At 42.4% G+C, this 24,433-nt stretch overlaps 1 protein-coding gene across 1 annotated transcript in view; it reads right to left on the reverse strand.

Moving 5' to 3' along the window:
* UBASH3B (ubiquitin associated and SH3 domain containing B) overlaps window positions 1–24,433 on the reverse strand; it is a 101,832-nt gene that overhangs the window by 40,122 nt on the left and 37,277 nt on the right. Inside the window, exons 2-3 of the mRNA XM_030538426.1 lie at window positions 1,784–1,837; window positions 826–1,012 (exon numbers count right to left, since the gene is read on the reverse strand). Of these exons, the coding sequence (XP_030394286.1) occupies window positions 826–1,012; window positions 1,784–1,837 (241 nt within the window). The remainder of the gene's footprint in view (window positions 1–825; window positions 1,013–1,783; window positions 1,838–24,433) is intronic.

Consider the following 24,433-nt stretch of genomic DNA (forward strand, 5'->3'; position numbering starts at 1 on the left):
GCCAGAAGGATTTGAGTTTTGAGCTATTAGCACATTTAAATAGGGGTTATTCCACACTGGTACCGAAGGAGAGCTGGGGAGATTAGAAGTGGTTATGGTTTTGATTTTCTTTGGGGAAAGACCAGCCAAGCAAAGAATAAGATTGTGATATGGCTGCCCTAAGAATCAAACACTGGACTCCAGGAGGAGCATCTGTGTATATTTTACCTAGTGATGCTGTGGTGATGAGAATGTTAGCGACGCATGTGACAATCATGAAGACCATACTGGCGCTGGTCTGTGACTGATACTGATTTAGTACAAGGGACTCATGAATTCTTTCCTGAGCTCTGCCATTCATTCACTGTGTGACCATGGGAAAGTCACGTCACCCCTCTGTGATTGTTTCCCCAGCTGTAAAATGTGTAGAGTGACACTTCTTTGCTTCAACAGGGGGAACTGCGAAGCTTAATTATGCTTAAAAAGATATCTGGATAAAACACCGTATAGAAGTGCAATGCATCATTGGTTTCCAGCAGGACACTATCTCCTAAAACCCTAATGAAAAATGAGCAAACATATTTTTCAGAGGATTTCAGTGGCCCAGTCTCCAGTGATATTATTCTTTTAAGATAGTGGTGGCTTGGAATGGACTTGTTTAACAACCATTTTGCCTCCCCGCCTGGTGTGCGTTAAGCAAACCCAGTAATAATATTCCCTGAATTCCCTCGAGCACACAGCATTTTACGATGACAGGAGAAATATATAACTCAACCTGCCTGAACCTGGTAATGGTTGCTGCCAAACAAGATGCCCAGGACAATTGAATAAGAAGCACTGGCTCACCATGAAGAACTGGCAAAGAGTAATGTGTGGGAAGATGTTGTGAGCCTTGTTCTTCCCACAGATCTGCTTTGACTGCTGCCAGAAATCAGAAAGCTTCTGAGCCAAGGGACCGGTGGGGCGCAGATAGAGAACATATTCCCGAGGCAGGGGGTCATCAAGGAATGGGTCCCCCACATGAGAGAACAACCTGAGAGAGAGGAGGGAAGAGGTGGCTATTTAAGAAACAGAAGAAACCTTGAGTAAGAGATTAAATAAAAAGACTCATATTTTTGTAGCAGAAAGAAGCAAAATTTGAGTTCTTCCCCACTCCCCATATGTTACTAGCCTGGGGGCCACTGATCTCCCAGGGACCAGGCATGGAAAGGTACAATTCTGCTGTCTATATGTCCAGTGTGGCCCAGTTATTATTACTAAGTAGGGAGGAAATGTGTTCTTTCAGTTAAGACCCTGGACTGGGACTCAATAGACTTGGGTTCACTCTTTGGTTCTGCCATAGGCTCTTTGGGTGACCTTGTGTTAAGTGCTTCATAATTAAAGGGGCCTGATTTCCAGAAGGCAGAAGTTGCAGTACTCTCTGAAAATCATAGCCTTTAACTTGTTCTCAGTGTGGACACTCAAAACCGAGGCACCCAAAAACCTTTGTTACTTTTGAAAATTAAGAGCTCAAACTTGCTCTGTTTCACAACTGTGAAGTGGGGGCGATAAAATTTCCTTTCTCTCACCTAAGTTGACCTTGCCTATTGAGATGGTCAACATTTTGGGGCGCAGACTGTCTCTGACCATGTGTCTTACGGTGCCTAGCACAATGAGACATTGATCTTGCTAGTGTCCCCTACTGCCGTGATATCAACAAACAATAACATGGAGCCTCCATAAATAACATTTCACATTACAATCTGTAAAATATGGTAAATAAATCTTATCCCCTTTTAAAAATTATTTATTACTTCATACCAACCAGTCACATGCTGCTTGGACACTTCTTCCGCCAGTGGATGCCAGTGCTTTTTGTCTGAGGAGGGGAGGAAAAGAATATTCCATTGTTAGTATTAACTGGTAGACAGAAAGTAGATAGTAACATCTGCTGCTTGAACTGGACTCTGCAGCCATCAGAAACCCTGGTAATTGTGGTTCTGGATTTGCAGACAGAGGCAATAACTAAGGGCTGGAGTCTGATGTCCTAACTCCCATTGAATAATACCTTCCTCTATGAATGCTCCAATTTAACTCAATGAGACTATTTATGGAGTAAAGCACGGGTAGATTAAGGCAGTCCAGAGCCATAGACATCTGCCCTGAACTGATGCCCCACCCACTGCACCATGCCCCTATTCAAGGTGGTAGTGGCAAGGACCATCCAAACATGGGCATCTGCTCAGCTGATGCAGGTCCAGCCAACGCTTCCAGGCTGAACTTTTGCTCCTTCCTACCCACTACTTCCTCTCGTCAGGTGAACTGGATTCCTACAAGAGAGGACTCCATTCCTCCGAGCAGTGGCACCATTGTTCGGCTTGAATGAGGGCTTGAGTGAGACTCTGGCCTTTAGTTAACCTGAGCGGTGCAGTTAATGTCAGCTGTGGCACCAAGAACAGTCAGTGGGGCAAAGAGCAGTGGAGTAGCTTTTTCTGCAAGTCAACAAGGTTAGAGCATGGGCAGAGATATGCCCTGCTGAGACCATCTAAAGCCAGTCACAGTGCTGACTGCCAGATCTTCCAATTTTATCATCAGCTTTGTGATATTTAATGTCGTACTTGAAGCCCTGGCTTCTGGAGATGCATGATTATGTGAGAATCTTAGTTTTCATTTTAAGAAACCTGTTTCTAGTGCTCATGGTTGCACAGAAAAGTTTGAAAAAGTGACCCGAGCACACCCCAAAGGCTTAAAAACTAGGAGTCACACAAAGAACTCCAAACTTGAAAAAAAAAAAACCTCATCATTGTTTTTAACCAATCTTGTGACTTTCTAGGACTGGCCCATGATTTTGGAAGGTGAACGGTTGGCAACATGGCATTCACATATTGCCTCATTGCAGGCATACCCTACTTAGAAGGTATATTCTCTCTTCAGGCTTTCATTGTGAAAGGGCTGCAGTATTTTATTTACAAACACAGGGAATATGGTTTCTCACTGCTTACAAAAATGTCTTCCTGCTCCCTGCTCAACCTCTTAGCTGGCCCATGGCACTTTACATGTCATATCAGCACCATTTGTAAGCTGAACTTATCTAAATGTGAACGTACATGGAATCTGGGTCTATTCTAAATGCACCTTATTACAGACTAAATAAAATAAAATGTTGCTTGATCAGTTTACACAAGACAGCGTGCAGTGTCTGTTTTCTTTCTCTTTCACTTGGTGTGCTTCATGATAGATAAGCCCCTTTGTTTCAGATCTATTGCTAACAAGATTTTAAAATGACCTACTTATTGGCCTTTTGATCAGCATGAAAATCAAAGTGGATGCATATGAAAATACAGCCATCTCATTCATCTTAAAGAGGAGCAGAGAAAAGCAACCACCACCAGGGGGCACAAAGCAAATATTTTCAGCCTGGAATAACCTACTGAAAAACTGCTAAATGTGTGCAGCCCCTGTTAAATTGATCACGTTTCTGTCCTGATTTTTCCCTTTTAAGTATATAAATATTCCCTGTTATTCTAAGAAAGAATAAATAAAAATGTACCGAAGTGTTCTGTTGCTGAGCAGTGAGGAAAATACAGGAGGAAATCAACACACTGCAATTTAATGCTGGGTAGCACCTGTTTATCCAAAAAATGTTTCCCCAGATATCGATATAGTGCACTGAAAAGCAGCTATACCTGGGGTGGTCAATTAGTCTACAGAATTCATTGCTACAGTACGTTGATGAGGTCAAGAACTCATTAGGATTCAAAAAAGGATTAGCTGTTTATATAGATATAATTATGTATATTAAAACATGAAGAACAACTTTGGAAAGGGTAGAAACCTCATGTTTTAGGGCATAATATGACCTTTCATAATTGGTGGTCAGGAGGAAACTTCCCTGGGGAGTAGGTTATCCCATAACTCCTACTTCAGGGTGTCTTTCTCTGAAGTAACTGGTTCCACCACACAGTTGGAGACAGGATACTAGACCTAGATACGCCATTCGTCTGATCCAGTCTGGCATGTGTTGCACAGCACACTGCCTGCTTTACAACATCATGGAGAAGGAGAAAGTTTGATGCAGGGCACTGGGACAAAACCACGGCTCTTACTAAAAGTGCCGTGTGCAGCAGAGACTGCCTCAATTTCTAAGGGCGCCTCCAAAATGCCATATCATAGGACCCTATGTAACTGTCTTATCAGGACAAAGGGGACTGAGACGTGAACCCCAGTGGTTCCAGCAGAGAGTCTACATACTTGAAATTCAGGGCTTTGAAGCCTTGAACAATCAATCATATATATACAGTGGCATCTTTCCCAGGATCAAGCAGCAGAAGCATTCAGCTACATGTACAGCTTCTGTGAAGGTAACAATTCTGCTTGCTGCCCTCACCTTTTCAACAGGTCCAGGAACAGGGGGCTGGGACCAACACAGGAAGTGGCTGGTTTATTTGCCAGCTGTTAAACTGGTCTAACGAGCTGCCTTTGTACTCTTCTATGACGGGTATAATCTGTCTCAGAACTCTACGCAGTAAAATTTTTTTGACAGGAAAAGCTCTATTCAGCTGCTAGCTGGTGGCCTCAAACTTGTTAAATATTATGTTATGGCTTATTGTAAAGTGAAGACTTCCTGACATCTTTAAGCTGACCGCTGACAGTACATGTAGGCTGAGCTGATAGAATCAATAAGATTATCCCGCATTATTATCTTCTGAGAGAATGTACAGTTGGGTTGGAGGACATACTGGTTTGAAATGAGAGCAAAGGGCCTGGAGTCAGCACTTCTGGGTTCACGGCTCTGGGAGGGAATTAGTCTAGTGTTTAGAGCAGGGAAGTGGAGTCCGTGCTCTCCAGCATTGTACTCTTAGTTCTGCCAATAGCTCCCTGTGAAGATTTGCTATGCCTCAGTTTCCCTATCTATCCTTAGTTAAAATTTTTGAAAGCACTCTGATATCTCTGCAGGAATAGCGCTGCACAAGTGCCAAGTCTTCCTAATACACTAGCATGGACGTGCCTGAATGAGAGAGACTCAAACCACTGGGTCGGCTACATTCCATCTATTCAGTTGCTTCTCCCCACAAATACGTGCCTCATTTTGAGAAATTAAGAGGAAGGCAAAAGACACTGACGCAGAAAGGGCAGTGTTGCAAATGTGTGATTATGAAAACACTTCCTACTCAATGTTTGTGCTGCCCTTATCTGCCAGCATTCCATTGCAATCAGTGGAACACTGGGACATTCCCAGCTCACGCCTCCTATTAGGACATAACGTTGCACAGCATCATCATGTCCTTGGTGTGTTCTACCTAGATGCACTTTGTCTAGCGTAGCTCTAAATGACTCAGTGAAGCTTCCATTGCTTTCTTTGGAAGACTATTCCACAGTTCTCTAAGCCCTGGGGATGCAGAGCCTGGGGGGTGCCAGTCCTCCGCTGGTGTAAACGCTATATTCCCATTAACTTCAATGACGCTTTGCCCATTTATACCACCTAAATTTCTGGCCCTAGAGTTTCCTTAGCTCTGTTTCTTCCACTCACTTCCAGTCAAACTGCCCCAGACCAACCAAACTCCTCTCCCCTTTCTCCTTGCTTGTTTACATTAGTGGTTCTCAACTAGGAGTACAAGTACCCCTGGGGGGACACAGACGTCTTCAGGGGTACATCAACTCATCTAGATATTGGCCTAGTTTTACAACAGGCTACATTAAAAGCTCTAGCGAAGTCAGTACAGACTAAAATTTCATACAGACAATGACTTGTTTGTACTGCTCTCTATACCACACACTGAAATGAAAGTACAATATGTATATTCCAGTTGATTTATTTTATAATTCTGTGGTATGAATGAGAAGGTCAGCCATTGTACAGTAACACTGTGGTGTGATGCTTTTGTATTTTTGTTTGATTTTGTAAGCAAGTCATTTTTAAGTGAGGTGAAACTTGGGGTACGCAAGACAAATCAGACTCCTGAGAGGGGTACAGTTGTCTGAAAAGGTTAACCACTGGTTTACACCCTTTAAAATGCTGTTGAAACTTCACTTTCCACACCATAGACCTGGTGCATCTAAGGCATTTAAGTTCTGTTACATCCATAGCAGCAAATCTCCATTTACATTAAAAATTTACTTCCTGCAAAGCCCCACTTGCTTTGAAATGAGAAATTTCTCCAGTGCATAGTGTGGGCTGACAAGCTGGCTCACATCTCTGATCTACTCTCTCCAGACCCCAGAGCAGATAGTTCCAGGCATCACGCATTTTGTAGCAGGACATAGGGTGCTGCCACCCACCCCCCTTGCCTCATTCTCTTCATGAACCTATGAATGTTTTCTTGGAACGAGTGGTACAATAAAGCTCTGTTAGAATAGACAGCAGCTCTCTCTCTCTCTGCTGCCTTTTGTACTCAAGAGACCCAGAAGGACGTTAGAAAAATGTTAGTCTGGGCTAAATGCGCCCTTGTGGATGAGCAACTTCAGAAGGTAAATGCCTTTTCTCCCTCCCACCTCTCCAGTTCTGTCAGGGAGCATCCCTCTGCCCCCACTTTCACCCCCACAGACCAGTTTAATTTTCAGTACAAGGAAGGAAATAATGCGTAAGGTAAATTTTTGTCATGGCATTTGAGACAGAGAAACTGTTTCTTTTCAAGTTATTTAGTGCAAGGGAAAGGTAACTGTGATTCAGACTGATGCCCTCTGTGTCACCACAAAACAGGGACAGTAAAGAATTCCCCCCAAATGCCCTGTTCGTTAGCCATCAACTCAGACATGGAAAGAACATTCCTCAGGGTGCTTAGTCTCCGCAGATCCGTTAGCACTCAGGCCGACATCTTCAAAGCTGAGTGCTGACAGTTAGATATGTACATTTATATGCAGTCACCTAAATAAATCACCTGATTTTTACATCTGCTGACCACCTGCTGTGGGAGCCGGTGGACTGTGTTCATCCCCTCTGAAAATCACTGAACTCCATAGTCAAGTCACCTTATTAGGGGCTGAAATTTCTTGTCTGATGTGGAGGCCGGTTTCAATTGAGTGGTTTTGTGAAATGGCTACTTCAGGATAGGACCTTGACTGAGCCCACCTCAATTCTGACAGGTCACCAAGCAGCCATCAGATGATAATTTCAGATCGTTACTAACTGGAGCTGGACTCAGCCTGGAGATCTACATGTGAAAAGGCTTCACAGAGCATTACCAATCCTTTGAGCCTTGTGGCTTTTAACAGACTTAACACCAGGAGTCACTTCATCCACCACCACATGCAGCCACCTCTGAGGTGAGATAGGAGCACGTGTTTAATAAGGACACAGTACAACTGTTCGGAGCAGGACGTGAGGAGGATACTGCATCCAAAGGAAATTACAGAGGGGACTAAAAGTGGGAAAGCTGGAATTTGTTAACCTCTAACATCTCGTCTGAGAGTGCCATAAGATCATCAACCATCATAAATCTTTGGACTCTCCAATCATCTGCATGCCCATTAAAACCTTGCTAAGGCAGCGATTTGGTATCAAATCAAAAGGAAGAGCACCCACTTCTAAATCACCAGTAAAACAGCACCCAAATCTTCCTAGGAAGTCTCCCAGCCAAACTCTCCACCCTGAGCTTGTGAGATGTGGCAGGGCTACAGCATAAATGGTATTGCTGCACAGGGACAGCTGAATAACACCTTCACAGTTAATAATAAACAGCACAGAATACCCATTTCAGCCAACAGCTGTTTAATGGAGAAGCATATAGCCCTGTGTACTATGCAACTTAACTCATTACTGTAAAAGGATTTTGGCTTCCTGTAATTTTCATGGTGGAGAAAACAGTAACGGGGGGATGTCAATTCAGCTTGGAGATACATGTCAATAAATATAAAGCATAATGGCCAAAACCCATTTACTTCAAGGGAAATGACTTTAAGGGAATGATGCATTAACCATAAAGAGAAACTTCAGTCTCAGTAACAGTATATTGAAATCTTTTCTCCTCTCGCTAATTGCTCTGCTTTCTTACTGGAGCCCTGTTTAAAAGAGAGCATGCATTTGCTATCAATGGGGCGGTAACTTGCAGGGTAACAAATTAGGAGCTAACGTGTACTTGTGGAAATGGCCTTTTCATCTGCAGAATGAAACTGCACAATGGAAAAGGAAAAAGGAGAAACTGCTATTTTTGGAACAGCAATGTGTCTTTCTCGATGGAGAACAAATTCTGCCTGCTTTGCGTTTTATAGAACAATAAAAGTGACTGTATTTCCTGAGCCAGAAAAGGACAAATATCCAAAACTGGGGGTGGGGACGGGATGTTCAAATCCAGAGGAAGGACGGTGTTGTGGTAAGGCACTAAACTGGAGTGCAGATCTGTGCTCAATTTCTTGCTCTGCCACAGATTCCCTCTTGTGACGTTGGCATAGTCACTTTAATTTCTGTGTCTCAGTTCCCCATCTGTGAAATGGGGATAGTAATCATCCCTATCTCCCATCTTTTGTCTCTCTTGTCTATTTAGGGGTCAGTCCTGCAAGGTGCCAGCCCTGCTCCAGCAAAGGACTTAAACACATGCTCAAACCTATTGACTTGGTTATCATTTCTCAGTTCACTTATTTAAATAAACACCCCTGTCTCCTCCACTCCACTCTAGCCCTTTAGGTACTGCAGAACAGTGAAGACTTCCTGTCTTAACCTCTCCTCCTGAACACCGCCCCTCACCCCCTATTAAAATACACAGAGCTCAGAAAGATGAAGGGCTGGGTAAACCCCAGTGGGATTTGAACCTACAGTTCCAGAGAGTTTATTGCTTATCCAAAATTGATGTTTAGGATATAATTAAACTGTCCCCACTGGATGCTATATAGAGCTTCATGAATTTCCCCATAACTATCCACTTCTAAAATTGTGAGAAGAGGGTCACATTTTGCCCTCGGTGATACTGCGAGCTGCATGTTTGTCAAAAAGAGCTTGGTTCACTGTGTATGCCTGTGGACACAAGCACAAATATGCTACCAATATTCTCTACTTCTGAGCCAGCTACAATGAAGCCATCAGCCCACGCAAGCACTGAGGGATTTGTGAATGAGCATAAGCATCAGTACAGGGGAAAAACTAAATCTCCTATTTTATGATGGTGTCTCATGCCTGCACAAACTTCTTATCTGTGAACAAAGCTCCTCAGGGGGAAGAATTAATCATTTTAAGTAGCCCCTAAATCTGTGGTCCATAAAATATTTAGCTGCCTAAATTTGTTGGAAACTGCATTAAATATGATGGAAAAATCTGGCTCTTTTCAACATGAGATTTGGTTTGAAGCTGCCTGACATGGCAGGGTAAGAATTATGGAGTCATAATTTATGCCAAATGGGGCTGTTTAAAAGAAGAGTGCTATGAAGTGGAGTGTTTTTGTTGTGATTATAAAATATTTTTCTTTTTTCTTTTAAATATATATCCATATTAAAAGTTTAACTTTCCAGCCTGCTGTGGTTTATGGTCAAAGAATAGAAAATACAACGCTGCTGGCTCAGGGGACTTATAACAGGATACAGACCTTTTCAAGATTAAGCTCAGCAGTAGAACAGATTGGAACGTGCTTGTAAACTGTATGCTGTGTCCTCCCTAGTGGTTTCTCCACCTACAGCCATAACCACCTACTACTGCTGACAGATAATAGCAGTATTCCTTTACTTTAAGTGGCAGAGGTCTTAGTTTGGTTCAGAAGTCCCTGAGTTCAAACCTGGTGATGACCAGTGAGTAAAGGAGAATCATTGTGTATCCTTTGCAAACAATTAATTTGCTGGATTTGGGCCTTTTCTTCTGTTTCAAATTGTCCTTCAAGGTTTTTTTGTTTGTTTGTTTTTTAATTAATATTCATTTTTTAGAATTGTTCACCAAATAGTTTTTACTAGCAAAGGTGGGAAAATGGACACATTTGTCTGACTAAATGGTGCATTCAGTAAATAGTTGTGCATTCAAGAGTAAGTCTGAAAGTGAAATATCTGTCCCTGATTCTTTCAGGCAGTCTAATTTCTTAATTATTTGATGGGGGAAAATGCTAAAATTCCTGAATAATTTTTCAAACACCTCCTAGTTTTTCCCCAGACATATATGGGCATGATGGGTTTTTGCAAACAGTTTGAAGAGATTGATCCTTTGACTAGTCAATATTCAGAATTCGCTGTGTGTGATTGGTCACCTAAATCACATGATGTTGTTTCTGTTGCCTGTTTGGATGATCTAACCACTGTAAATAGGCTGAGTGCACACAGAAATCACTAAGGATTCAGTTCCTATTCGGTGCTAGGGGTAGGAGAGGAACAAGTTCCTGCTAGATTTTCCTCTTCTGCATGCATTTTAAGAACTAAACTACATAGGTGTTACTGCAGGCAAGTAACTGCCATGCCGTAACATACTGTTTTGATCAGACAAGTAAATTTCACTCCCTTCAGTGGGCTTTGTGTCAGTCACTTAAATATTATCCTAGCTTATTTTGCTGCTACTTTTAACACAAAATGTGGGACCCACACTCCTCCCTGGTGTTTGGCAAAATGACTCTAGTTGCCGCTACAGCAGTCACAAGGCTGGGGTATATTTTCTGCTGCTAAATCATGAGACCCATTAAAAATACACACACAATTTGGGAAAATCTCCCAAATTTAGGTCAGCAAATACCATAAACAGGCCACAGCTCTGCAGAGATCCCCCTCTGTCTGAAATACAGGAACTTTCAAATGAACATTATTGCAGAGTGGCTGCACAGGCTGCAGATAGACTGGAAGATTTTATCCCCTAGGTCAAATAAATATTTATAGAACGTACATGACAACACAGTAAGATTGCGTTTTTTTCTCTTCCTTTTCCCTGAGCAGTGGCTGCCATATCTCAGTACTCATTAATACCAAAGGCAATTAATAGAAAAGAGAGGAAAGTGGGAAACCCAACCAGACACAGGATTGGTAAGCATGCTGTTCACGTTGTGAATTTATAGTTGCCATAACTGATGTTTTCTTGAGGGGGTGATCCAGCTGCCCGAAATGCAATCCTGCCATGTGACTATTTTTGTTTTAAGTGCAGAAGAGTTGGGGACTCTGTGTGTGTGTGTGTGTGTGCACGCGCGCGCATGCGCTCTATTTTTTTATTAGTATTTAAAAAAAAATTTTTTTAGTTACATAACATCTTGAAGGCAGAAGACATATGTGCTACAGGATGTTTTTCTTCTTTAACACATGTGCACCAAGACATCCCCTTAATTCTTTGCTTTGCCAGCTTGTTAAATCAAACCCCAAAGAGGGAAGTACAGCTTAAAAAAAAAAAGCATTCTGCAAAATTAGAGTAATCTAGCAGCCATTTTATGTTTGTAAAGAGATAGACGTTCATTAAAAAAATTATCTTGTTTAAAACAAAACGACAGTGTGGGCCTCTGGATGAGTAGAGGCCTGGACCTTAGAAGATCTGGATTCAGTTCCCAGCTCTACCACACACTCCTTGTGTGCTCTTGGACAAGTTATTTAGAGAAAATTTCTCAACTGTTGTACAATGGCATAGCTCCATCAAAATCTCCATGTACCCCTGTTCCTCTTAATGCCTCTAAAATGGAGGAAACAACCCTTCCATTCTCCCAGTCTATCTAGATTGTGCAGCAGCTAGCACACCAGGGTTCTGAGCTAGGCTAGGGCTGTGAAGGACACTGTAATGCTAACACCACAACAAGGGGCCTTTACAATGCAGCATTGTTGACTTCAAGTGTTTTGTTTTATTAAATAAGTTTTGGATTCTTTTTGTTTTCTGGGTTTTTGGTTTTTTGAGTTGACATTTTTTCCCAAGCTTTTCTTTGCAATCATGAGGCCAGCAGTAACTACCACTATTTTTTTAATGAAAGTTGAAATTCTCTGGAAATAATGTGACTTTAGGTGTTGGGCTTTAAGAAACACCTTACATATCAAGACTCATGAAAAAATCGTGCAAGTTGACAATACTTAGGCTAGTTGTGGCTGAACTGCCAAAGGTTCTCAGGCAGGCACCGAGAAAAGGAATGCTAGATATATCAATAGTTTAACATTCATAAGTGACATTAAATGTGTACTATAAGAGAAATTTGGTAATGCCTACCTCTGTTAACTCATTTACAGGAATCTGAATTTTAGTAAGACTCATCATGCGGTTATATTTGATGGTACAAGTGCTTTCAGATGTACAGGTTGTAATAATGGAGTGAATCCAATGTTATTCCTCTCTGGGCAGGGGGGTAGTCAGTAGAACTAGAACTCTTACTATACATATCGTATTTGATGGAATAGTGGCTTTAAACACCATCTAGTATTTAGCACTGCAGCTGAGACTTTAGCAAACTTTTGCTATTCAATTTTTTTCTCCACAGTGTGAGAGATCGATTTTTTTCCCCACAAATACTAATACAGTTTTAGCTAACCAGGAAGACAATGTCTTTACAAGGAGACAAATTAGAGGTTTAAATGTGCTCAAATGTACCATCTGTAGTGACAGCGATAGCCAGAAAAGGAAGTGGTTGTCATATTGATTGGAAATAAAGTTCCTTCACAGGGTTTGAAGACAAATGTGATGCTTTCTCTCTTACTCCTGTATTCCCCGTACAGAAATGAGCTGGAATGGAACAGAGATTTGCACCATCTCTGTCCCTTATAGCAAGGGCCTTTTGTTGCTAGAGCAGGATCCCATCATAGGTAGCTTTCTGACAGATCATGGATCTATTATGAAGCTTCTCAGAGTGAGGAGATGGGTGGGCTTGCTGGTTATGGCAGCTGCTACTGAACGTGCTAACCATAATTGCGTCTCTGTTACTTTGTGCTCTTGTCTCTCTTTCTCTGCGTTCATCTGCAGTTTCCCATCTGATACGCGGACTGTAGGCTCGTTGGGCCAGAGACTGACTTTTTGTTAGAGGTGTGTATCATGCCTAGTGAAATAGGGCCCCACTCTCTGATCGGGGTCATGAGATACTACAAGAACACAAATAGAACTATGATGCAGCATGCCCCACTTGTATTGCCTGAGGCAGTTATCTCCATTTTATAGATGGGGGGAGTAAGACTCAGAGAGGTAGTGACTTGTCCAGAATCGCACAGTGAGTCCTGGAAGAGTGAAAGAGAGAGATCTCCTGACCTCTGGTCCTAGGCTCAACCTAAAACCTAGAGAGAAGCAGATTTTGCTAAATACAGTGACTGAGACTGCAATCTTGCCCAGAGAGTTCCGGGAGAAAGAGACACTCTCCCCGCCCCCCCTCCGCCCCCCCAGCACCATCACCCCCATGGCCACTTCCTAGTGTAGCCCCAAGTTTCTCTTTCTGAATGGAGTTTTTGTATATCAGAGGTCTTGAAGAGAAAAAAATAAATGCAACAAGTAGCATTTTCAAGTGTTGCTGTTAACATTTTCCAGCATCTCAGGGTTTCAAAACAGGAAACTTGGGGGCGGTACAGTTGCTCAATTTGTCAGACAGATGCTGTTCTATGAAGTCGGTTGCACAGAGTTACACCAGGAACTGCAAGTTTAAAAGCTGCTGCTTTAGTAACTTCCTGGGGTGAATTCTCGATGTGATGCATCGAGGTTTTGGTGTGTTACTTCCACCAGCAGCAGTGGGAGACACTGTGGGCTAATTCCTCCTAACCTCACCCCACCATGTGTCATGCTGAGAGTTCACCTTCATTCCACAGAGACTAACAAACCAGTTATGGGGAGGGTCTTCCCAGCTCAGCTAAGAAGAAATCAATGGAGAGAAGAGATCAACAATGTGAATAGTTAGAGGCTGAAAACAACAGGGTAGTCTGAAGTTAGAAATGAGCCCAGTGACACAAAATTCTGATCCAGATCCAAACTTCCCCACAGATTGGAGTCATGGGGTTTGAATCGAGGACTTTGGCTCAAGCCATCTCAAGTGAAAACGTTTCAACGTTCGCCCTGTCTTTGCAGAAACAAAACAAAGACCAAACTTTGCCAGGAAGTTTACAAAATGTACGAGCACCAAAATATAATATTAAAGTTCCCCACTCTTTGGGATGGGCATGTTTGTCTATAATGTAGATTGAACCCAACGAGATACAAAGTAACTGGAGACTAGGGATCCCATTTACAAACAGGCCATCCTAATGTATTTGTAGATGTTTAGATGTTGTATGTGCTGTTAGACAGAAATAATGTAATGGGTGAAACATAATAGACAGATTAGTACCTTGAAAGGGAGCATAACTGAGGATCTAAATGCAGGACATTGGTAAATTAAGATGCGTACGTTTGGCCTGATCGTAAGAACACAAGCGCCGCCTTACTGGGTCAGACCATGGTCCAGCTTGCCCAGTTTTCTGTCTCCAACAGTGGCCCATACCAGAGCTCCAGGGGGAATGTACAGAACAGGGTAATTATGGATTGATCAACCCCTGTCTTCTGGCAGTCAGACATTTAGGGTTGCCCTGAACCTGGAGTTGCGTTCCTGACTATCTTGGCTAGTAGCTATAGATGGATCTAACCTCCATGAACTAATCTAGTTCTTTTTTGAACCTACTTATACTGTACTCCTTGTGCATGTGAGACTCTCCTCTCTCTTCCCCACAGACTTGTGTAAGAATGCAAAGAACCTAGGTACATGCAGATCAAGTCCTTATTTTCGTCCAAAGGGTTCCATCCCACTTCTTGTGGAAGCATCTGTTTATTATGAGGGATATGTAGGAAAGCACTTGCAACTTTGCTGAAAAGGCAAACCCACAAGATGGAAATAGGGAAGTAGATGCCCCAAAAGGAGGCTAACCACAATCTCACAGCTAAAATGACACACACAATGCAACGGGAAGGAAGTCTGAGAAATTAAGGAAGGTGGAAGGAAGAACAATGGGATGCTAATACAGTTGTTTTAGATGCCAAAGCAGAAACTCTGCTCTGGAGAACTTTGTACAGGAGCTTTTTTACTTCGTTTTTTAAGAAATACCTCCTGGGGCTGTGATCTTGTTGGGATCCTGCAAACTAAGGAGGTTCAGACCAGCCCAATACTTGAAAGGGAGACCTCTGAGAAAACCCACCGTGCTTTAGTGACTCAAAGTGTGAGGCACACTTCCCTCTGAGTCAGTACTGAATCAATGCCATGGCATAATGCTGGGGGCTGGGAGCATTTTCGTGTTAGAATGCGCATCCTTTGGCTGAGACATCAAATTGCAGTGTTGGCCTCTCGTTTTTTTTATATATGCACTTCAATAAAAAAAAGTTAAAGATCACATGGAAATTTCCATAAGAGTACGGCAGTTTGCTAGCAGGATTTGGGCCAAAGTTCATGTTAGGTAACTATATCCTGTCTCCCTAAATTCCATCTGCAGATTTAAATGGATATGGTATTGATGCTCTCCTGTCTTCAGATGTTATTACCTTTGCTTGACCCAAGATGTTAAGGAGGCACCAGTAAAACACAGATGTACCAAAACTTTGGCTGGTGCTCCCCATTGACTTAACTCCATTCCCTTTGAATACCAGCAGAAGTAGATTTATGCAATGCTGAATCCTTTTTAAAAACTTACCCTTTGACTTTGATAATGTAGAAGACCCAGTTTTGAGCAAAACATTACTATAGCAATGTTTGTCTCTTTTTTCTACCACGCCACAAGCCTTACAGTCATTTGATGGTAATGTCTATAGAACAGTCAAATAATTTGAATTCAATTGTATATGTCTGCAAACTGGAAGTTTTAAATTGTGGGCCAGATTCTAATTTCAGTTTCATCAGTGTAAATCTGGAGGGCATCTGCTGAGTTCAATGATGTTATTTCAGATTTACATCTTTGAAGACATATCTTGGTTCTAAGTTTCCTAAATGTCTGAGAGTTAACTGTGGGAGGGATTCAGACAAGGCCAATGGGGGAGGGGAGATGTATAATACATATGAAGTCTAAAAGGGAACAGGAAATAAGGAATGGTGATAAGGAGCAATACTGAGAAACACTGAGATAAAGAAGAATCCCAAAACATAGTGAGAAACTCTTGACAAATGCAGGGAACGTTTTTCTCCAAATACTTTTCTGGTTTTATCAATGCCAGAGATGAAGTAGGATGAGATCTTGATAAGTCTTATTGGTAGCGTGAGTTGTCTTTAGTCATTGATGTGATCTCATTGACCTGAACGGGATGATTCAGAAGAGGAGAGACTACATATGGAAGCAAGGGTTTGTAGGATGGAGCCCATAAATGGCAAACTAGGAGGAATAAACAGGCCTCATTTTGAAAGCCCTTAATCAGGCCTGGATTCAGAAAGCACTTTTGTTCAAGGAGAGTGCATACGTGTGCCTTTTGGGCATGAGCTTAAATCCCATTGATTTTGCTGAAATTTAAGCATGATCTCAAAATTAAGCACATGCTTAAGTGCTTTTTTTGAAAAGAGAGCCATAAGAACATGTTTCAGTGTTTTCTCAGATTCTGGCTTGAGGCCTTATTCATTCTTCACTCAGGCAAAACTTCTAGGGATTTTAAAATGAACACTTGCCAGGGTAAAAGCCATGTATAAACTGGATAAAGTACCATATCAATGTGTATTTGCTAGATTGGAATTCTCCCATTTCTTTACTGTTAATTTAAAAATTGTAGTATTACTTTTAAATAACCAACACAAGCTCTTTACTACCCCCTTCTCCTCATAAACAGTATACAGGGGCATCTTGGATGCAGTTTTTTCCTGTATGCATCTATTTCCCCATGACCCACTTCCCACCCCTAGACAAGGGCTTTACTGTGAAAGGCTGTGTGGTCCAGTCACTGGGGGGTGGACTGGTCACATGGATGCTAATCCCAGTTCTGCCACTGACCTTCTGTGTGACCTTGAGTGGGTCACTTCACCTTTCCATATTTCTATTTCTCCCTCCTTTGTTTAGACTGTAAACTCCTGAGGATAGAGGCTGTTTCTTGTATGTCTGTATAGCACAGTGAGATTCTGATCTCCGTTGGGTGTTACCATCATACTACGAATTACCAGACCATCTCACTCTCTCTTGTGAACCCTTTCAGTCTCTTCTCCATTTTTCTATGAATAAACCCAACCAAGGCCAGATTTTAACGGACTCATCTTCAACATAGCGTAAATTCAAACTGTAAGGCGAGTTTTGCCCCAAGCCAAATTCCTGTCAACACACAGCAATCTCTAAACTCTAGTGAAGTGATGCTGTAAGCTCGAGCTAGCTGTCCTGTCTGGGAGTGGATGGAAGCTGACGTGCTCCTGATGCCCAGGTAAGCAATGCAGTGGGCATGCATTAGCCTGAGCTACAATAACTCCTCAGATGCTAATCCAGTCACTGAGCTAATCCAGCCACTCTGTGCTGCTCTCAGGCTGCTGTGCGTGTCAGGTGCCATTCAGCAGCGTGGTGGCTCTCCCTACAGCAAGGCTAGCTCGAGGGCAATAATTTGAGGTAACTGTAGCAGGTTAGAGAGGCCCTGTAAATGCTCAATACCCAGCACCTCTGACTTAGAGCGATAGGAGCTACTGAGCACTACTGAAAATCTGGTCACTTCACCGAGGTGCCTAAAAGGGAGCAGAGCTCTTGTGAAAATCTGGCTATGAAGGCGCTCGGACATCGGCAGTCACATGTTACATTGGGGATTGTCCTTCAAAGTGGGAACCCGCTTGAGCTCAGATGGTGAAAGTCTCAGAAGCCAGCTCTGTTCTTTATTCTTCCAATCCCCCGGCTAATATCACTAGTGTACCCTGAACTTCTGGGAGGCCACAAGGCTGATCGAGCAAAGGATGAAGAGTCAGGAGATTTGCATTCGATTTCCAGCTCAGACTCCCTGTCCAAGTCACTCATGCTCAAACTGACCTATTCATAAAAGTATAACAACATCTATGGGCCACATCCTGCTGTCTTGATAGAAGCTGCTTGGTTGATGTCTTCGCCAGCAAGTAAAGATTGTGAGATTGAGGCCTCACTTTTGTAAAGATCTTTGCCTATAGAGAGGCTCAGATGACAGGTGTTATCTAAGTGTGAAGCATTATTATCATTTTATTCTGTACAACTGACCAAGATGGACAGAAAGCACCCCACTTTAGCATCTCTCTGGAAGAATATCACCTTCCAGACTGCTTAGCACCTCACCCCACTACCAGGGTTGGCTCTGACGCCAAGTTTGGGGTGCGAGGGTCAGAGGCCTTGCCAACTTAATCTCTTCAGTCACTCTAGCATAATCTGGTTGCCATAGCATAGTTCTCCCCCACTCTAGAGTAGAAGTAACAGATGTGGGAGAGTATTTCTAAAATTATTCATCACACAGAAGTTTCACAACTGATCCAGATCTTGCTATTTTGCATGAGTGTTCAATAGCCCGACAGCTTTCTAAGAAGTGCAAATTATTCCTTGCATGAAAATGAAATGCTAACAGTGTAACTGCATCACAGTTCAGCCTGGTGGCACAGCTGACTAGGCAATCTAGGATTTGCAATGCCCATTCCTTGCAGGCCAGCTTGCTATCTATCGTGGTTGCACTTAAACGGCTTTCTATCCAGATGGTGGCTGATGGCATGTAAGCCAGTTCAGAGTGTGTCACTAACTGCAGCATTCGCAAGTTCTGCACATCAGCCGTGCTACTCCAGAAAAGCACAATGCAGCATCACAAAACACCACCTGTGCTGCATCTAGGCCCTACCACTTTCTACCCTGATGGCTCTTGCATATAACAGGGAGCCTAAAACTCCCCTGGTTTTGGGAGACTGCTTTACTATGCATGCTGCTATGGCTACTGTACAGTGTCTAGACTGATGCTGACTTTCTTTGCAATAAATATCCAGGAGGTGTTTTTAAAAGGCATAGGGAAGAGGAGAGAATATCAATTAAAAATAAAAGCCATTGCCATAGCATTCTAAGGAGTAGATGTTAAAGAAATTTGCAGTACATCTTGAATACCAAATGTGCCTATAAAGGAAGGACAGTCCCATGCGATTTTTTTTTTTAAGCAAAATCTCTGTCAACCCCATATGTCCGAGAAGCTCTATCCAATGCATTTCTTTGGAATTGAAAGTTGCATGCCTACCCCTGAACAGCCCTATTTATTGAGTTCAGACACTGGCATGGTGTGCACTGCATGCTGAAGCTGCTGTTGACAGTCTGGAGACCAGCATAGCTGCACTATTGCCAATCCTAAGCATTCAAAAATCATGAGTCAGCCTCCACCAAAATCACCAGATTGGCTTTTAAAGAGTGTGAGATTTAAAAAATAAAATCAAATGAAGGTTGGTAATTTTTATTCGTTGTCTGGTTTTTCAGCTGGTAGGGTCACTTCTGTCCCATTTTCAAGCTTTTTCCGCAATAAGGAGAGCTAGAAATCTACTTCTATGTTTTCATGGTCTATTCTTAAAAGTTTTACTCACTACAGGTATGTCAATTAGGGATCTGATTTTTTGCAGACATATTTATACCGCTAAAAGCTGTAGTTAGTGTAATCGCAGGTGTATCAGTATAGAAGTGCATAAGCTACACTGAAGCACTTCACATCAGCAATAGTAGCAGATTCCCAGGCAGTCTCATGACTCCAGGATCTAGGGTTTTAAGAAAATCACCAAATATTGTAAGAGTTGTGATAAATCACGTGTGTTGGCAACACTGCACTTGATGGCCTCCCCAGATCTGCAGACATCAATGCACCCCAGTACAGGAAAATGAGATCATGTCACCTCAGCCTTAATCCTCCCTATTCTCTTAGAAATTCAAGTCACATCCATGGATTTCCTACTGCCTCTGTGCTTCTCTCTCTCTGAGAGCCTCAGATGACAGTGCTATATAATAAGTTAAATCATTATAAACTAACAAGAACCTTCAACTCTGCAGCTCCTGCCATCTAAAAGAGTTGTCATGTATCCCTCGGCATCCTTAGCATGCTCTCATTTCAAATCACAGCTGAAAACAACCCCCTTTTCCCTCTTTCCTAAGCCACTTTGTTTCTTCCTCTGTCACTGTTTAGAATTTAACTCTCTCATTGCATCATTTAACTCTGCAAAGCTCGGGGCGGGGGGAGGGACGGGACAGATGGACCTGGTTTCAATGCCAGATGCAATTAAAATGGTGTGAAGTGATGCTGACATGCATGGCGTAAGCAGGACGCATGCTGTTTGCAAGAGACACAACAGAATGCTGCAATAGCTCTCCCTTCTTATGCCAGGTTTTGGGGTATTTGTAAACAATGGGCCTGATCCTGTACTGACTTCTGTGCAGACAGATTGAGGTGCACACACGTAGCCACACCCCACAAGAAAAATTAGGAAATATAGCAAGATTGTTCACACAGGTAGGATGGGATTTTCAGAATGGCTCCACATGAGCCTGACTTTGCACCCATTGGCTTTGATGTGGGCAGACTGAGGCTACCGCTGAGTGTTGGAAAATCCCATGCTGTAGTCCTCTTGCTGCATTCACGTAAAAATACAAAAGTGCAATTAAATCAAGTGACAGTGTCTGGGACGTGTATCATTAATTAGTGACTCAAAGGCTGCCTTATATCTTGGATCAACATTTAGCAATCCTGCCACTGACTCTCATTGTTATCAATGAGTATTGTGTATCCCGTGATGCAATCTGATCTGATCTGGATGAGCAGACCCCTTCAATGTAAGGGTTAGGGTTCATCCACATGGATAAGATTGCAGGATGAAAGCCTTAACTTCCAAACACACCTAGCCAGGCAAGAGGTTAAAGCTTGAGAGCAAATAGCTTAGGGGTCCAAGGCTATCTACAGCAGGAGGGTGGGGGAAGCATGTTAGCCGAGTCATTGCTTTCCAGCAGGAGCCCTAGCACCAGAAGAAGCAATGTTCCTGGCCCAACCTATCAAATGTGTTTAAGGTATTTAGGTCACTGAGTAGGGGTAGAAACAAGCACACGGTGGTATCTTACTTTGTCACCTATTAGGGTTTTATTTTTTTTTCCAGTTAAAGTGACATTAAAACAGCACAGTGTGCAGAGCAGCTGGAGAAGAAGGGCCAGATTCTGCTTTCGGTTACACCACTGTAAATCCCCAGTAACTCCATCTGTGTCATGGGAAATAGAATCTGTCCCAGAGGCCAAATATTTTCTGTACTTGCAATTAGCATGAAGCAGCAGGACAACAGGGAAGGAGAAAAGGCAAACCAATTCTGGATGGCTCTTTATTGCTTTATGACAGGCTTTCCTCCTTCCCACTGTCAGATATTTCAATAACATTTCAAGCAGAGTTGGTTCCTTAGTAGCAGTCAACCTGGATGCAGTTAAGAATTGCGCATGTATCGTGCAGGCTAGACTAGTTAATGCTTTATGCCCCAAGGGGAGATAGAGGGAACTTTATTCAGTTCATATCGCATAAACAGACACTACTGGGCAGTGTCAGTGATTGGGCCAGAGAGGTGCTTTCTTGAGGTGCTTGACAGGTGGTATGAGGCAATTTTGCCCAGGCAGTTCCTATTCTGGAGATGAACTGAGAGCTTCCATCTCAAGAGCTGCAATGCCACACCTTTCACCAGCACTAAATTATCGCAGAAAGGTTTATATATATATTTTTAAAATGCCTAAAATTATCTGTCCGTTTTAGGTACTTGCATAGTTCCCATTACTGTCATATCTGAGCACATCACAGTCTTTATTGTATTTATCCTCGCAGAGTCCCTGAATGGTAGGGAAGTGTTGTTATTGCCATTTTACAGAGGGGGAACTGAGGGCACAGAGAGACTAAGTGACACAGAGTAAATCTGTGCTGGAACAGGGAACAGAACCTAGGTCTCCCAAGTAGTCAGGGCTTAGGGAGAAGGAAGAATGGTGTTATGGCTAAGGAACTGGGTTGGGACTCAGAGATCAGTATTTATGGCCTGCTTCTGCTCCCATGGGAGTCTTTGCACTGGCTTCAAAGGCAGCTGGATCAGGCCCGTAATGCGTAGCTCTGCCACAGGCTTCATATGTGACCATGGATAAGTCACTTAATGTCTCTGTGACTCAGTTCCCAATCTTTGGTGGTATGTTCTCTCCCTTTCTCCCATCCTTTGTCCTGTATGTTTAGAGGATAAAATCTTCATGGCAGAGCTGCTTTTACAGTGTGTTTGTACAGTGCTTGGCACATGAGGGCCTTTTGGCATGGCTGTAATTATGATGATGATAATAATACTTGTGCATTAATAAATACAGAAAGGAAAAAAGCAATCAGAGAGAGGTGAGTTGTACACGATGTGCTCTCCAAACTATCTACTGAGCTAAAGAGGCCAAAGTTCTGCTAGTTCAAGCCATGCAACCATCTTTTACATCTGACTCCATGATTTCTTTATACTCTGCTAAAATGTCCCCAGTAGAAAAGCTTTGTTTCTTTTCTGTTTTGAAATATGACCTGCATTTCTAGATCATTAACTTGCCAAGTCCCCTTAGATACACAATCCAATATCAATGAAAGGCACAATGTTGTAAAGCTAGCTGACCTGTGGGCAATAATCATTCCTTCTATGGTGTGCTGGAGCATTTTTTTTGAAGAATGACACCCTCAGATAGCTCCTTGAAATACATTTACTGTACCATGTGGCTCAGAACTGCATGAGACATGTTATATCCACATTGCTCAAAGCTGGGAGAAGTTGCATGCTATTGCTATGTGAGTGTGCCTTATAGTAAAAACCATAAACCTAGTAATGTTTAATGTGACACTATTAATAGGCACCTCCCTGACCCAAAGTGGTTTTATTTCTCTTAATGTGTTTCTGAAATATTCAATGACGATCCACTTTTCATGTTTATATAACTAACCCAGAGTACAGTGACATTTTCTATTTTATGTGTAACCTATTCATATCAGTGACTTTGGGGACACCGCGAGATGGGATTTAGTAGTTTAAAACTCATTTTAAAATGGTTACAATTCATTGGAAATATCTGTTCATTCTCTCTATCTCTCTCTATCACACAAATTCTCTATATACACATATATACATTCTGTTTAGGTAGATATACACACACAATACTTTTGATGATAAACTTAAAAATAAAGATTTATAACTTCTGTTTATGTAGACCTACAAAAAGAATACGTTGTACTCTTGTGCTGCCTTTGCTGAATGTGCAATAGCAATTAAAACTATTCCCACTCAGAGGCTGTTATAAAATACATGAATTTTAAGTTATTTTGAAGTGCATTATAATCCTTAAGTTATATTGCTCCTTTTTTTAATGCATTATTTAGATTTTAGGCTCTTTGCTTACAAATGACATGCTTAAAGAGGGGCTGATACTTTATGGAAAACTGTAGAGACTATTCTGATTATAAACCATATTCCTTCTCCTGTTTTATTGTTTATTGCCAGCAACGTTTGCATGACTGCAGGATCTTTGTTCAGGAATTCATTTACACATGAAATCCCCTGAATTCCCATGGCACATCCTTCCCTCTGCCTATGATATCATAGTCTCCTGTCTGTGAGATCTGAGGAAGAGAAGCAGTAGCAGGAGATAGTTGATAGTTATTCAGTGGCTGAGCTACTCAGCTGCAACCCAAGAAAGCTAAGCACAATTCAGGGAGAGAGAGGTGCAAAGATGATTCTGGGGAGGCAGTGTGGCTTATTAGATAGTGCTCTGGAAGGGGACTTGAGACCTGGGTTCTATTCCCAGCTCTTCTGCTGGGGGACTTTGGGCTACTCATGTCCCATCTTTGTTCCTCAGTTTCCCTATCTGTAAAATGGGGATAATGATATTGACCTCCTTTGTTAAAGTGCTTTGTGATCTAGGGATGAAAAGTGCTATATAAGAGAGAGGTGGATTACTATATGTCACTGAAGGCTTCTTCTGAAGAACATTGAAGCCAGTAGAAAGACACTCATTAGCTTGAAAGGCCTTTAAATCAGCTGCTTAAACTGAGGTGATCCTTCCAGGGCCAGCTTTTTAGGGTGGCTTTTTCATGAGTGGCACAGTTGAAAGTGGCCACAGTGTGGGGTCTGAGCCTTTGTGTTCACATGTATGTGGGATGATATTTTTATATCCCACCGGGCCTCCCAGAGACGCTGCCAGATTTAATTCATTAGGCTGAAATTTTCATACTTGGGTCTCTAAAGCCAGGCACCCACGTTCATTAGCAGAGCCTAATTAAAAGTGTCTTTTTTCCCTCCAAAAGGTACTGATAAGAACCCTTAACTCTCTAATGGGAGCAGCAGGTGCCCTATCTCTTTGAAAACGAGGCTACTTTTATTAAGGTACCTTTATTTGGATTTAGCTGCTTTACCTTACATATCCAAGTGTGAAAGTGTTGGGGGCCTTGAGGTTTCCAGTTGAAGATGAAATGGATCACTTGATGATTACCTGGTCTGTTCATTCCCTCTGGGGCACCTGGCACTGGCCACAATTGGAAGACAGGACACTGGGCTAGATTGGTCTGATCCAGTAGGGCCATTCTGATGTTCTTAAATCCTCTGACATCCAGAGTGCCTTTAGCCCCCATGGAGCGTGCTCAGCACTTTGCAAAATCAAGCCCCAAATGAATTCAAAGTCATAGAAAATTGTCATCTGGAATGGATGGAATCCTAGGGCCTGTCTATGC

This window comes from Gopherus evgoodei, chromosome 19, assembly GCF_007399415.2.
Source record: "Gopherus evgoodei ecotype Sinaloan lineage chromosome 19, rGopEvg1_v1.p, whole genome shotgun sequence".
Classification (NCBI taxonomy): Eukaryota; Metazoa; Chordata; order Testudines; family Testudinidae; genus Gopherus; species Gopherus evgoodei.